General features: G+C 25.7%; 1 protein-coding gene across 1 annotated transcript in view; it reads right to left on the bottom strand.

Moving 5' to 3' along the window:
* Window positions 1-1,350: 1,350 nt before the first annotated feature.
* Window positions 1,351-14,450, bottom strand: part of LOC117177478 (ATP-binding cassette sub-family F member 2) — a 29,066-nt gene continuing 15,966 nt past the window's right edge. The window contains exons 6-9 of the mRNA XM_033368201.1: window positions 12,525-12,912; window positions 12,240-12,431; window positions 8,115-8,318; window positions 1,351-2,102 (exon numbers count right to left, since the gene is read on the bottom strand). Of these exons, the coding sequence (XP_033224092.1) occupies window positions 1,959-2,102; window positions 8,115-8,318; window positions 12,240-12,431; window positions 12,525-12,912 (928 nt within the window). The 3' untranslated portion in view covers window positions 1,351-1,958. The remainder of the gene's footprint in view (window positions 2,103-8,114; window positions 8,319-12,239; window positions 12,432-12,524; window positions 12,913-14,450) is intronic.

Genomic DNA, 14,450 nt, shown 5'->3' with positions numbered 1-14,450 from the left:
AGTTAAAAAAATTTGTCGTTTTGGATTGAAAATTACAATTTTTGGTAGAAACTTATATTTTGTTAAAAAAATTTATATTTTCACTTTGCAAAGTCAACTGTATTTTTTAAAATGAAAAATCAACTATTTTAAAACTTAAAAAAAAATTTTTTTTTTTAAGAGAACTGTAATATTTTTTAAATAAAAAATTCAACTATTTGGAAGAGAAACCAACAATTTTGTTCAAAAGTCATCCTTTAGTTAAAAACTGGTTTACATTTCTTTTATAAATTTCATCTTTTTAAACTGTTTTAAACAATTACGTTAAAATTTAATTTATTTTGTTGAAAATACGTTCCCACGGTACTGTTTAGCACCGTTTTTATAGAGAAAGACATACCTCTGAATTGTATGTGAATCTCAATTCGCTACTATAAAAAAAAATTTGAAGAAAACATTGAGATAATTATTTAGAAAATAAAAAAATGTCATTCACTACACTCATGTCTCGTACGTTACTTTATTATCTAAATAAAATAAATAATTTATATTTCATTTACAAATCACCTCGCAAATTAAAAGTAAGTATAATTCCGTTATTAAAAAATTTTAAAATTCTGATTTTCTTTCAAATTAATTTAAATAAAATGTTAATTAATTTAAATTAAATTTTAATTAATTAAAAGTAAATATAATTGTTTTTAAAAAATGTTTAAATTTTCATTTTCTCAATATTGAATTGCTGACATTGAATTCTGAACTCAATAGGAAAAGTAAATAAAGCGTTCGAAAAAAAGAGACAGTAGACGCAGAAAAACAGGGTTCATGAATATATAGCAAACTTCTGAAAAAACAAAAAACGCCAAGTAGTCGCATTAAAAAAAAAGTCGAAAAATGTACGACCTTAGCCCTGAACGATCATATTTTTCAGGTGCAAAAGGAAAAGATTTGTAGAACCCAATACTTTCTGAACTTCTGATTTTATTCATGCAATTTTACATCTCTGGCTCGAATATCAAATACCAGAGCAAGGCAACTTATCAGTTGTAAATAGTTTTTAAGTTCCAATAGTATTGAACATTAGTCTCTGAAATACGATGTAATAAAATAGTTTTAAAGCATTTTCAACAGATAACGATGAAAGTGTTTATAAATTTTAGAAAAACAAATTATTGAAACATCTAAAATAATCTGAATCTCACGAATTTATAAAAAAACGTTGCCCTATTTCGAGTCTTCCATATTGTATAAAGTCATTTTAAAAATTCAAATCAGGTTGATCATCTTAAAAATAAAGGCGTAAGCGCCGTAAATGGTCCAATTCACTAAAATAATTTAATTAAAGGAAATTAGCAGTGAAAAAATCCAAGCTCGTTGAAAAATTGATGCAATTTTTATTTATCTGAAATGCAGGTTACACGCGGCGGAGTCACGAAAAAAATCGTAACTGGTGTTTCTCTTTATAATTTCGCGACGATCGATTTGCCATTTCTCTACAGCGAAATTCACCAAATATACATGTATTTATTATAATCTACTTATCCGAAAACAAATGATATATTTAAAGGAAAATTTCAAGAAGTGTTTCTTTTTTTTTAACCGAGAATCTACGATTAGCGAACGCAAATACATTGGTGTCTGGATATTTAATTATGCGTATTATTTTAAATATTTTAATTCACAGTTAGGAAGTGGCATACACTTCCGAACCTCACAATTTCCTCGCAACGTCCCCCAAGTTTGCGAAACTTTGCGACTCGATCTAGATTGTTTATTTATTTATTTTCATTAATTGTATTAATACCTGGTTTATGTCAGTTAAATAAATTAACTAAATCAGCTCAATCTGCTTTATCGCGCTACACAGCAGCGCGAGTTGAGATCGCAGTTTTGTAGAATTCGAAATATCGAAATCGTTGCTACAGTGATAATGAAGAACAGTGTAAGAAAACCAGGAGTTGAAGGAACACTTCATTCAATTATTTGCCACGACTCACGAGGTCCTTCGCCCTCTTTTGATTGTCTTTCAAGATTTTGTTTTTCAGGTGCTCCTTGTAGTCCAAAATACCACCTTGCCACTTTGTCACTGTGCTGTTCTCGCACACCCAAATTTCTTCAGCTACCTGTTTGATTCAGACATTTTTATTAGAACAATTTCATGGAATTAAAATGTTAAGAATATTTAAATGAGATTAAAATCACATTTAAAATCATATTTAACGTCCAATATTCAAGTTAATGTGCAGAATTCCTGAAAATAAAACCAAAAATCAAACGATCAAATTTAGACAACCACCATAAAATAAAAAAAAGACCAACGGTTTGGTCTCATGCAGCACCCTTATCAAGGTAAAACAAGATTCTGAGCTGGTAGTTAGACAATAATAACAATAAAAAATACGAAAGAAAAAAAAGGAGAAGGAAGGGGATTGATTTGGTTGTCTGTCTTCTTATTTTTCTTTCCACTATTATATTTTTGTCCAAAAATATAATTTTTTCTTTTCTCTTTTAGAAAAATATATTAATTTATTCATATTGCAATGGAAACATTTTATGATGATTGTCCAAATTTGCTCGTTGGAGTCTTGATTTTATTTTTAGGAAATCCGCACATTAATTTTATGAAAACAAGTAATTTGTATTTAATTATAAAAATGATCGCTAGGCGCTGCCAGCGACATTTTTGTTAATTAGTAATTTAGAAATGTTATATTTGAACTCTACATTTTCTGACGATTCCAAACGGTATGTTTCTTGCTTTAATAAGTTGAAAATTATAATAAGTGTGACAAGATCGCTATATATGATTGCAATGTTTGAAGTTCTAAAATATTAGGACTCAATTTTTTTAAAGCTCAGTTTGACGTTTTTAACATTTCAAATAAAAAATAATTACATTACCAATGTCTAGTTTTAAAATCATCTCATTTTTAGGAATTTAATTCGAGAACCTATTGTCTGATATTTCATTATTTAATTACAAATACTTGAAATTGAAAATTGTACTATTATCAAGTCTTTCAATTTGATATTCTACGATTACAAAGAATTTAAAAAATAAAACAATTTTGTACATTTTAGATTGAAAAGGAACAATTTAGAATATTGAAATAAACAATTATAACTAAGGTAAGCCGAACATTACTGGGAAAACGTAAAAAGTCTGACATTAATAAATATCGTTGAATATCGTTTATATTCCAACATGAATTATAATAGTAAAAATGTTCTATTATTTTTAAAGTCCTTTTAAATTTGTTACCACAATTTATTTTTGTCCTAAAAAGTTATATGTTTAGTAAAAAATTATCAAAAATATTCCTCAAAATGTGTGAATGAACAGCTACAAAATTCGCCATTTTTTTTGTACTTCAAAACTTTCCTCATAACTTTTACAGCATTGTATTATTGAAATTTCCTGCACTGAAAGAAAAAGTTATGTTTTTGCACATTTTTAATACATTTAAGAATAAAATTCCTAACCTTAGTAGCGATTTAATTCGATAACTTATGAATATTTTAATGTCCCGCATTTGGACAAATTTTTGGCGAAGTTGCCTAAACCGGGACGAGCTGTCACTGTCTGTCTTAGTTTCGGACACTTGAACATGAGTTGCGAAATTGCGTTTCCATTACTGAGACGGTCACTTTCGCCCTGTTCTTAATTAAATGTCGCAGTATTATGTTAGTGGTATATTAAAAATATTGTTTATAAGACACAACCTTGCCGTTCAATTGATAATTTATTCTAAAAAATTGTTCAAAGTAGTTTATTTAAACCTCCAATTCTAACCTTAGGTAAGTATACTTAGGTTTTACTTAATATTACTTAGGTAAGTAATGTAATATAGTATCACATAAATTTGGTTTTTCAATAAAAATTAGTAAGTATGCATTAAAATTTAATATCATAGATTTATATTAAAGATTACTAAGATTAATATTATCGATTTATTTTTTATGATAAATTAACTAAAGTAACTCTTCTGTTAAAAATTTATATTTTCAAATTAAAAATATAACTGTTTTGAAGAAAACTAATATTTTTGACTTGAAAATTCAACTGTTTGATTAATTTTTTTTATTTCTTGGCTGAAAAATGTTTTTTAATTAACGTTTGAACTATTTTCTTGAAAATTCGTCTTTTTGGTTCGAAAACGTATCTTTTTAATCATAAATTTCATCTTTCTTGAGCAAAAATGCAACTGTGGTTGAATATTAATCAGTTTAGGTTGAGGCTTCAGTAGTTCGATTGGAAATACGTTTTTTTTTTAAATGAATTTGACTGCTTTCAATATGAAATTAAAACTTTTTTTTGGTTGAAATATTAACTATTATATTTTTTGATCAGAATTTAATTTTTTTGGTTAACCTAATACTTTAATTTTCTAAGAAATTCTTGAATTTTGAAATAAAAAAGAATTATTTTCTAACAAAAAAGATTCATTCTGATCAAAAAATATAATAGTTGATATTGAAAAAAATGTTTTAACTATTAATTAAACACGACATGATTTTTTAACCAAATGAGATTTTTTATTAAAAAAAGAAAAATATTCTCACCAAATTGTCGAATTTTCTACCATAATAATATCATTTTCAACAAAACAGTTGCATTTTTCTCAACAAAAAAAAAGTAATTCATAAATAAAATTATAAACTTTCGAACAAAAAAGACGAATTCTAAACAAAATAGTTGAAATATTAATTAAAACAGATTTTATTAGTCAATAACATTTTCAAACAAATAATAAAATTTGTAACCCCAAAATAATATAAATTGTTTCATTACTTTTTTCAATTTATGTATTAACTTGAGTGAAGATGAATTCTAATTCAAAATTTACTACCAAACAGTTTAAATTTGATCAACTTTTGTAGAATAAATAATTAAACGTTAATCACAATCCATTCTTGCTTTTTAATGTATTCTGTGTTAACTTATAAGTAAATTGTGCCATCTTATTTTGATAAACCCCATTGGATTTTCCTTGTCCCAGTATTAGCTTCTTTGGTGTCCCACTTAAGGATATGTCCCAAAATTCATGTCCCACTAATGGGCAATCTGACCATTATATCAATTGCCTACAAAATGAATTATGTATTTTTCGTTCTTATCGACCAAACAATATCTTAGCCACTTATTATAATGGTTTTTATACCAAAAATTCCAATTCCCCATTTTAAAATTGTGTTTATGTGGCTCAACTTTTCTTAACTGTCCCAGTAATTGTCAGTTTACCTTATGTATTGCAGTTGCAGGCCTCAGTCCCTATGGGATAAAATATAGGGGCCAAATGGTACTTTTTGTCACACTCATGGGGTACTTTTTTCGCGTCAAAAGGATAACAAATTCAGTATAAATTCAGAAAATTTCAGAATAATTCAAGTAACATTCAAAAAAGTTCAAATGAATTGGAAAAATATTTAAAAATCAAGACAAAATCCATTGATTTCCGTACAACTCGAATGAATTTTGAGGAATTTGAGAGAAAAGAGAAGAATTCGATTAAATTTATACAAATTCAAGGTGAATAAAAAAAATCAAATGAATTTAAAACAATTTCAAATATAAAAAAAAACTAATTGACTTTGAAATAAGTTTAGAAAAATTCAAAGAAATTCCAGTAATTTGATAAAATGCCTAAAATTCAAGGCGACGTTAATAGACTTCAGGATCAATGACATAAAAACTAAAAAAAAATCACTGATATAAGTAGAATTGAGTGAATTTAGAAGGTGGCAAGTAGATAAAAAAAATCAGGAGAATCCCAGAGAATTTAGAAGAATTCAGGGTGAATTTCAAAAGAATTTCAAATTTTCGAAAACCTATTAATTTCTAACACAAGAAGTGAAGAGTTCCAAATGAGTTGTAAAAAATTTTCAAATGAATTACAAAAAATATCTTCAAATCTTTGAAACCCTAAGAAATCCCTCACTTCTGGCGAATAAATACTTTGCAATCCATTAAAATATTAAAATCGCCAATAATTATTTAAACCCTTGGAAATCCCTCGTTATTGTTTAAATCTCTTGAAAATGCCTTGGAATTTTTTTAAACACTCTAAAATACTTAAGACTTTGGAAGCCTTCAAACTACTGAAATAAGTAAAAAAATTTCTGAAAATCTTTTAAAATTTCCAAAAATATTTCGACTTCTTTTATATACTTTGAAAGCCTTTAAAACATTTTAAAGTCCTTGAAAACGCCTGAGAATCTTTTACAATATCCTCATGTATATCAAATCCTTTAAAATGCCATTAAATTAGTGAAATTAATTTTTAAAAATCCTCTGTAATCTTTTTAAATAACCTATATTCTTCAAAATCGTTTAAACTCCTTCAAACATTTTCAAAACTTTTGAAAATGACAAGAAATTTGGAAAAAAATACGTTAAAATATTTCAAATCCTTTGTTCATTTTATCAATTTAGCCTCAGGATGAATTAAATTTCAAACTTCTTCAAATCTTTAAACCCCTACAAAATACCTCACTTCTCGAAAATTTGATAAAATAACGTGAAATCTTTTAAAATATTTTAAAACCTCATACGCCGTGTAAAATGTTTCCATATCTTCAGAAATAATAGAAAATTCATTTTCCTAAAATATTTCAAAACATTAATATCACTTTAATTTAATAAAATTAAATTAAAAAATCCTCAGGATATTTTAAAACTCCCTAAAATACTTGAAATTAAAAACTCCTTCGAGTGATTGAAATTTAAAAAAAAATTATCGGAATATTTATAAATACCCTGAAATATTTCAAACAATTCAAGATAATTCAATAATAGGCATAGTAGGCCTGAAATGAATAGCACTTAACCCACGAATTTTGTATTGAATGAAAAGTGACTAATGTGATCTTTTCAGTTGAAAAAGTGGCTAATAGTGACTGTGTGACAGTCTTCATTATTTTTTACAGTTACTTCTTACAGAAATTCTCTGATTTCTGTTTTTTTTTTAAGTGCCTTACTCAAATAGAGTAACCATCGGCACCACATTTTGAAAGTAGGGTACTTTAGGAACCACAACTGTGTATGTTATATTTGTTCGCTGAACGTATATAAATTAAATTTTTCTGGAAATGTAAAATATTTTAGGCACTTAAATTACTTTTTATTTGAGATTCGGAGCATTGAAGAGTGTAGTTTCAAATTTACATTTTAAATATTAATTAAAGTTAGGACAAAATGACTAATCTCGAAAAGAAATATTAAAATATTTTATATGCAATACTAATCACGATTTCATCATTAATGATGAAATTAAAAATAAATAAAATATTCTTGAATATAAGAATGATTTTTAACATAAAAATTGTTTATTCAAAAAAATTTATTTTATTTAAGACTTTTTTTATATTGGTTATTTAATGGAATTCCAAAGACCTAAGTATCATTGAAAAATTATTTAAAAATATAAAATTTCTTACAAAGATTATTATTTCTTCATTTCTACATGTAAAAATAAATGCTCAATTTTTTCCCTTTTTTCGTGAAAAATTACCTTATTTCCCCCTTTTGTTTAGCTTTTGTGATCCTTGAATATCTATAATTCTACATTTGAAAAGGAATTCTGAGTTACAACTGCATTAAACAAAGAAGTATAATGAATAATAACTTTTTCGAGAAAAATGATAATTTTCGGTTGGAACATAAAATTTTCCGAAGTAATATTGTGTGTAATTTTAAATTGAATCAGAAAATTTCCAAATTAAAATTAGAGTTTAGATCTTAAACAAGAAATTTTAAAAATGAATTACAATTCCTACTTTAAAGAACACATTTTCAAGCAGAGTTATTATTCTACCTGGGAACAGTGGATTTTCCAAAAGAATTGCAATTTTTACTTGCAAGGAGGAATTTTCGAAAAGAACTTTGCTTTTGATTTAAAAAAATATTAGTCAGCCCTGAAATAGAAAATTTTCGAGAAGAATTATAATTCCCAGACGGGGAAAATGAATAGTTGACCGTGAAAAATCAAGAATTTAAAATCATCCAGCCGGTAGACACTCTGGTTCTAGACTTAGGTGTTTCAAATTATTAGATTAACTTGAAATCTAAAACATGATTGAAATGAATTTCAAGATTTGCACACTCTGTAAATCCCTATAATTTATGGATTACTCACTTGATTAATAAGTCTAAAGTCGTGGGAAACTAGAACCATTCCTCCATCGAATTCGTTGATGGCATCGGCCAGAGCATCGATTGTTTCCATGTCTAAATGATTAGTAGGTTCGTCAAAAAGTAGTAAATGCGGAACTTGCCAGGCTAACCAGGCAAACACAACTCGGCAACGTTGTCCATCGGAAAGTTGACGAATAGGACAGACCTAATGAAGAATAATAATTATTAATAATTTATTCAAATGATTCAAGGTTTTCAGAGATTGAAAGTACAAAGTTTTTTAATTCAAACTCTTTTAAAATGTGAAATGCCTCGCAACACACCTAACATGATTCACTTTAATTTTTCACTTTTAAGGCATTTAATAAAAAATTGTGCGATTTTGAAAAATTACAATTTTAAATCAGACTGTAATGTCTTCATTAAAAATTGTACAACTTAAAGCCATTTGAATATTGACTAGTGAATTTTGTATCGGTCAAGTATTAAAAGCCTGTTCTTTTTTAATTATAACACATTGAATTAAATTTAATGCTTGATTTAAAAGGACAAACATCTACAATAATGCTTTCAGTTTTAAATTAATTTTTTCAATTTAAAATTATCATAACAATATTGTTGAATTTTAAATTTTAAGTAATAAAATTTCGATGCAAAATTATTTATTTTTGAATGTTATAAATTAAAAATTTGTTAACTATTAAGGCCTTTATTTCTCAATTGTACAATGCTGAACATTTTAAATTTGTAACCAACATTCTGTATATTTTCATCTGCAGATGCAGATTTGACTTCTAAACATTCAAAATATAGAATTAAAAATTAAAATATTTAAATTCAAGTCTTAAAAAGAAAAGAATTTTATCATTAGCAATCTTGCAAATCAAATAAATTTAAATTAGAAGTGCTTTAAAGTAAACTGTAGAATTGCACATTGGACATTCGTAGCAATTTTAAGCAATTTAAAAATTAATTCTTTCATTCTTAGATTTTCGCTGAAATCCAGTCACATGATATAATGCAATTTAAAATGAGTTTGATTTCAACTTTTTTTCAAATGTAGATTTTAATTGTTAACTTTTTGAATTATGAAATCGTTCATCTGACAAAGCGTAATTCTAAAATAATTTAATTAAAAATTCTTCCATTTTGGGTTATTTTCAATTTAAAGATGTTTAAAATACATTTATGAAGACTTACAAGGAGATGATCAGAGTTAGGTTTACTTTTTTAATCTCATAAATTTTCTACTAAAAGTCCATTGGATGGTCATTAATTTTCCAAAACATGATTTACCCGTTCAGGTAAACATAACATTTTTAACATAAAATTCGATTTTTCCTCCAATTTTATATAGTTGCAAATTCAATTTTCAACTGTTAAAAACTCAAATTTCAATTTTTTTTGCATTTTAACTATTGAAAAATAATGTTTTGGCAAATTAATAATTATGTAATTAAACAAGTTTAAAGTTGATCAATTGTAAATTTGTTAAAAATTAAACAATTTGCAGATTTTAATATTAAAAAGAAACTTTACAAACTATTTTTAATTTTAAAATAATTAAAAACTAATACATCCATAATTAAATAATTGTATTCAATTTAAAATTCTATTCAAATATTTTTTTCAACTTGAATCCTAAAATACTTAACTTTCAACCCAATAAATATGAAAACTTTCAATAAGGTAAAAAGAAAAAAATTTTAATTAAAAAATATCAATTTTTTAAAACACAAAAAAAGAACAATCAGGGTGGCCGCTGGACCGGGAAATTACCGGGAATTTTTTGAGACCGAAGAAAACCGAGAAATGTCGGTGCATTTTTTTTGACCGGGATTTTACAAATTTTTATAAGAAAAATATGTCCACGTTCAATTTCAACAGTTTTTAAATAAATACTTGAATTGTTATGATTTATAATTATGTTATTATTTAGCTTACAATGCATAATTCAAAATTTCTATTTGTAAGCTTACATTTTTAATAAAATTTTTTTAAAAATCTTTCTTAAATACTTGAACAAACAAACAAATAAATGCCTTTGATGCTGAAAATTTTGGATAAAAAACGTTCTTATTCAATAAATAAATACATTTTTTAAATTTATCTGTACTTCAAGTAATAAAAAGTAGACAAAAACGATTTTAAATCAGTTCAAAACTTAAGAATTTTCAGATTTTAACGTTAAAATTTAAACGGTTCCTATTTAAGTCCTGAGTCATTAAACAAATGTGAACGTGTGACTGAAAGTTTATAAACTATTTTTAACTTAAAAATAACTTCATAATAATATATTCTTAATGAAGGGATTTTAAAATAATTTCAAATATTGTTTTAGTCGAAAATATTCAATTTTTAACCCATTCAATTTGAAATTTTTAATTAAAAAAAAAAAAAGATTAATTACTGAATATTTAACAATATTTGAATTTTTATTTAAGACAAGTAAATTTAAACCAAATATTTAAAACTAAAGAATCTTGAACTGAATTTTTTGACATAGAAAGCCTGGAATCGTTAAAATTTCGAAGAGCCTTTAAACTTTTTAAATATTCTCTTAAAATAATTTTTCAAAATGAAAATTATTTTTAATTTTCCTAGGAATCTTAAGAAAAAGTTTTTATTCTTTAGAAGCCTTTCACAATTCTTGAAATGAATCAAATTCTTTTGTTTAAAATCTGCGAAAATCTACATTTTGTTTTATATTTGGATTAAAATTACTCAAATTTTAACTGCAAATAATAAATGTTCAATTCTTATTTATACATCGAAATTGTGAAGAAATTTTCTAAAATTTGCAGGGTTTTCTGAAAATTGTAGAAGAACTTCAATTAAATTTGACAGATAGTTAGGTGTTCTGAACAAATTTCGAAAATAATTTTAAAATTAAAACAAATTTGAAACAACTTCTAGATTTTTCAAGATCTTGAAATAAAATGTTGAAGCTTTCAAAGGATGTTTAAACTATTGAAAAAGAAAATAATTGAATCTCTAATTTAAGAAGTATTCAGTTAAAATTTTTTCAATTTTTCAATATTTGATGTTTCTAGCTTAAAATTCCTTAAAATTATATAATTTTTTTAAATTTTAATGTTCATTGATTGATTTTTTAATTTAGAGCATTGAAAATGATAACGCGGATTTATATTTTTTTATATTGAAAAATGTTAGTATCTTCAATTTTATAGGTATGCGTAAATTATTGAGCATGTGAATACAAATTTTTTAAATTTAGAACTTTTAAATTTAAATTGTAAAAGTTCAAAATATAACAATCCCACTTTGAGTGCTTTCATTTGTCGCTCAATTTATATTACCTCAAGTGGAAAATTGTTTAGTTTTAATGTTCCATTTTTTTATTTCATTGTCCGTGAAAAATGTCTGTGAACCGGGAAAAAACCGGGAATTTATGTCATATTTCGAAAGTTATATTCTCAATGGCTCCATTTTTAATTGATGAGTGAGTATTTAAATTCGATGTATAAATAATCATTGAACAATTAATATTTCAAAACAACTTAAAATTAAAAATAATTTATCTTCTAATTTAAAAAAGGCTCATTAAAAAAAGTTAAAAATAATTTGTCTTCTAATTTAAAAAAGGTCAATTAAAAAAAAAATCGTTCCTTTTTTAAAACTTAAAATTAGTTAAAATTATATCATTTTGAACGCTCACAAATTGATTCATTCTTAAAATTATAGAGAAAAAAAAATGATAGCGCGAATTTATATTTTTCAACCAGAAATGTGTTAAACGGTTCGATTTAGAGAAGTTTAAAATTTGAAAGTTTGCAGTTTAACGTCATTTAATTCAAAATTGTTCAAATTGAAAAGCGTTAAAAACTTAAATTTTATACATTTAAAATGTAAATTATTGAGCGTTTGAATACATTTTTTTAAGATTCAAAGAGATCAACTTCTAGAGATTTAATTTGATGTTTGATTTATTTTATTTTTTAATTTATTTTCTCGATTAAAATGGCCACCCTGATATTCTATTTTTTTAAATCCAGAATTAAAAATCTTTCTCCTTTAAAACTTTCTCAAAAGCTCGAATTAAATTGTATTGAACTTAATCTAAGCAATAATACGTGAAATATTCTTTTTTTTTAAACTTTCATACCTGCTGACGACCTGTTAAGCCATAACGACCAATGATTTTCCTCATCTCTTCTCGCTCTTTAACAGCCGGAAATGCCCTCATCATATAATCCAGAGGAGACACATCAAGATCCAAAAGTTCATGCAGATGCTGATGATACCTAGCGATACGTAAATGACTGTTCTTCCGGATCATTCCACTCGACGGTACCAACTAAAAACGGACATTTTTAAATTAGCAAACCAACAAATTGTCAATAAAATTTGTCCACTCCACGGTGATTAATAATGATAAATTTAAACTCACATCTCCATAAAGTAATTTCAGCAACGTACTCTTTCCAGCTCCATTGGGACCGACCAATGCGAGCCTCGTGTCCAAATCAATACCGAATTCCAAATTTTTGTAGATCCATGGGCCGTCATCGCTGTACCGGAAACTTACATTTTGAACCATGATAACAGGCGGAGGAATTCCTCCACAAGAGGGGAAGTAGAAGTTTAAAATTTTGTCACTAGTGACTTTTTCGGTTAAACCTTGAGCCACCATTTTCGCCAAAGTCTTCTCTTTGGACTGAGCTTGTCTGGCTAATTTTGCCGAACCGTGACCGAAACGAGCTATGTAGTTCTTCATGTGCGCGATTTGGTCCTGTTCCCAGTTGTATTGCTTTGCTTGATTCTCGAGCAATTCCATTCTTTAAAAAAGAAATTTCGAAAATTAAATATATATTTTTTTAAATTACAATTACAGGCTTCGGGCTCACTTTAGAGATAAAAAATAGTGTAAATAGTGTTACAAATTAAAAAAAAGAGTCCCTTGTTTCCATATTCTCGAAAAACTTCCCATTTTTCCTCTTTAAATATACGATATTTTATAATACAATTGTTTTACAGCTACAAAAAAATTATATTCAAAACTAGAATATGCTACCGCGAGAAGTGAAGGTTTTTTTTTACTTAAAGAATTAGCGAAGATAATTAATTTAACTTTTTTAAATTTGATTAATTTCAAACTATTTAGAATTTGAATAAAACTTTCAAGGAAAAATATTTTTTATTGAATGTATACAAATTAAGTATTTTTTAAATTAACAATCATAGAATGAGATGGTATTTTATTTTTTAAATTTATTTTATTTAAAAATTTATTTTCGGTCCATAATTCATACAAGAATGAAAAAATTTACAACACTGATCTTAATGACGTTTTTTGATTGAATATAAATTCAATACAAAAATGTAACAAGTTCTAGAATTTTAACAATAAAAAACTAAGCTGTTAACAGTAAAGGTTAAACATTTTATCCTTGAGATTGAAATAAACCCAAAAATGGTATTTTTTGTTTAAAAATTTGTAAGTTATGTTATAAAACGTATTTTTTATTTTCAAATTGAAACACGTTTTTAAAAACTGTTTTTTGTTCCTACAGGGTTTAATGTGAAAATTTACATAGTTAAGTCTTTTAGTTTTAATTCATACAATTAAAAATATTTAAATACATACTATTGTTAGTGCTCAGAAAATTACAAATAATGACGTTTCCAATTAAACATTTTTGATTTTGTAATATTAGACTGTTTCTAGACATTTTAAATTCAATAAAATCACAATTGTCAATTGTAGAAATAAATTTTTCTAATGAAAATATAAAATATACATAATATAGAAAATTTCAAAATATCTTCAAGGTTTTTAGTTATTTTAAAAGATTTCCGAATTTTTTAAAGATTTTGTTTAAAAAATGTCTAGCATTCTTAATAATAAAAATGTTTTACAATAGATTTTTAAATACTTTATTTTGAAAGCTTTTTTTGATAAAATTAATGAATATCCATATGGGGCATTATTCCTCAACTGCCCCAACTCAAAAAGTCATGTTTTTCGATTGTCTCTAAATTCTGGGAATATGTTCGCCTACCCAACAGTAGTTAATCCAAAAACTTATAGACCAGGATTACCAACCCTCCCCAAGTGAGGGGGGGTTGAATTTTCAACCCCAATGCCTGCAGGGGTAGTTTCAAACGCCTGTAACTTCCTTTCTAATTACGCGATTTAAAATTTGTATGAGAGTTTTGGAAAGTGCTTCTTACACGCTTTCATTCTATTTTATTATTTATAACAAAAAAATGTTTTAAACAACTTTTTCAATAAATCAATTGTTTATTTAACTTTTTTCGCAATTTAGGCATCTACGATTTTTTTTAAATAGTCTCAAAAGAAAGCTTGACTTTT

Source organism: Belonocnema kinseyi, chromosome 7, assembly GCF_010883055.1.
Source record: "Belonocnema kinseyi isolate 2016_QV_RU_SX_M_011 chromosome 7, B_treatae_v1, whole genome shotgun sequence".
NCBI lineage: Eukaryota > Metazoa > Arthropoda > Insecta > Hymenoptera > Cynipidae > Belonocnema > Belonocnema kinseyi.
Note: the sequence above shows the minus strand (reverse complement) of the source record. Positions and strands in the feature narration are given on the sequence as shown.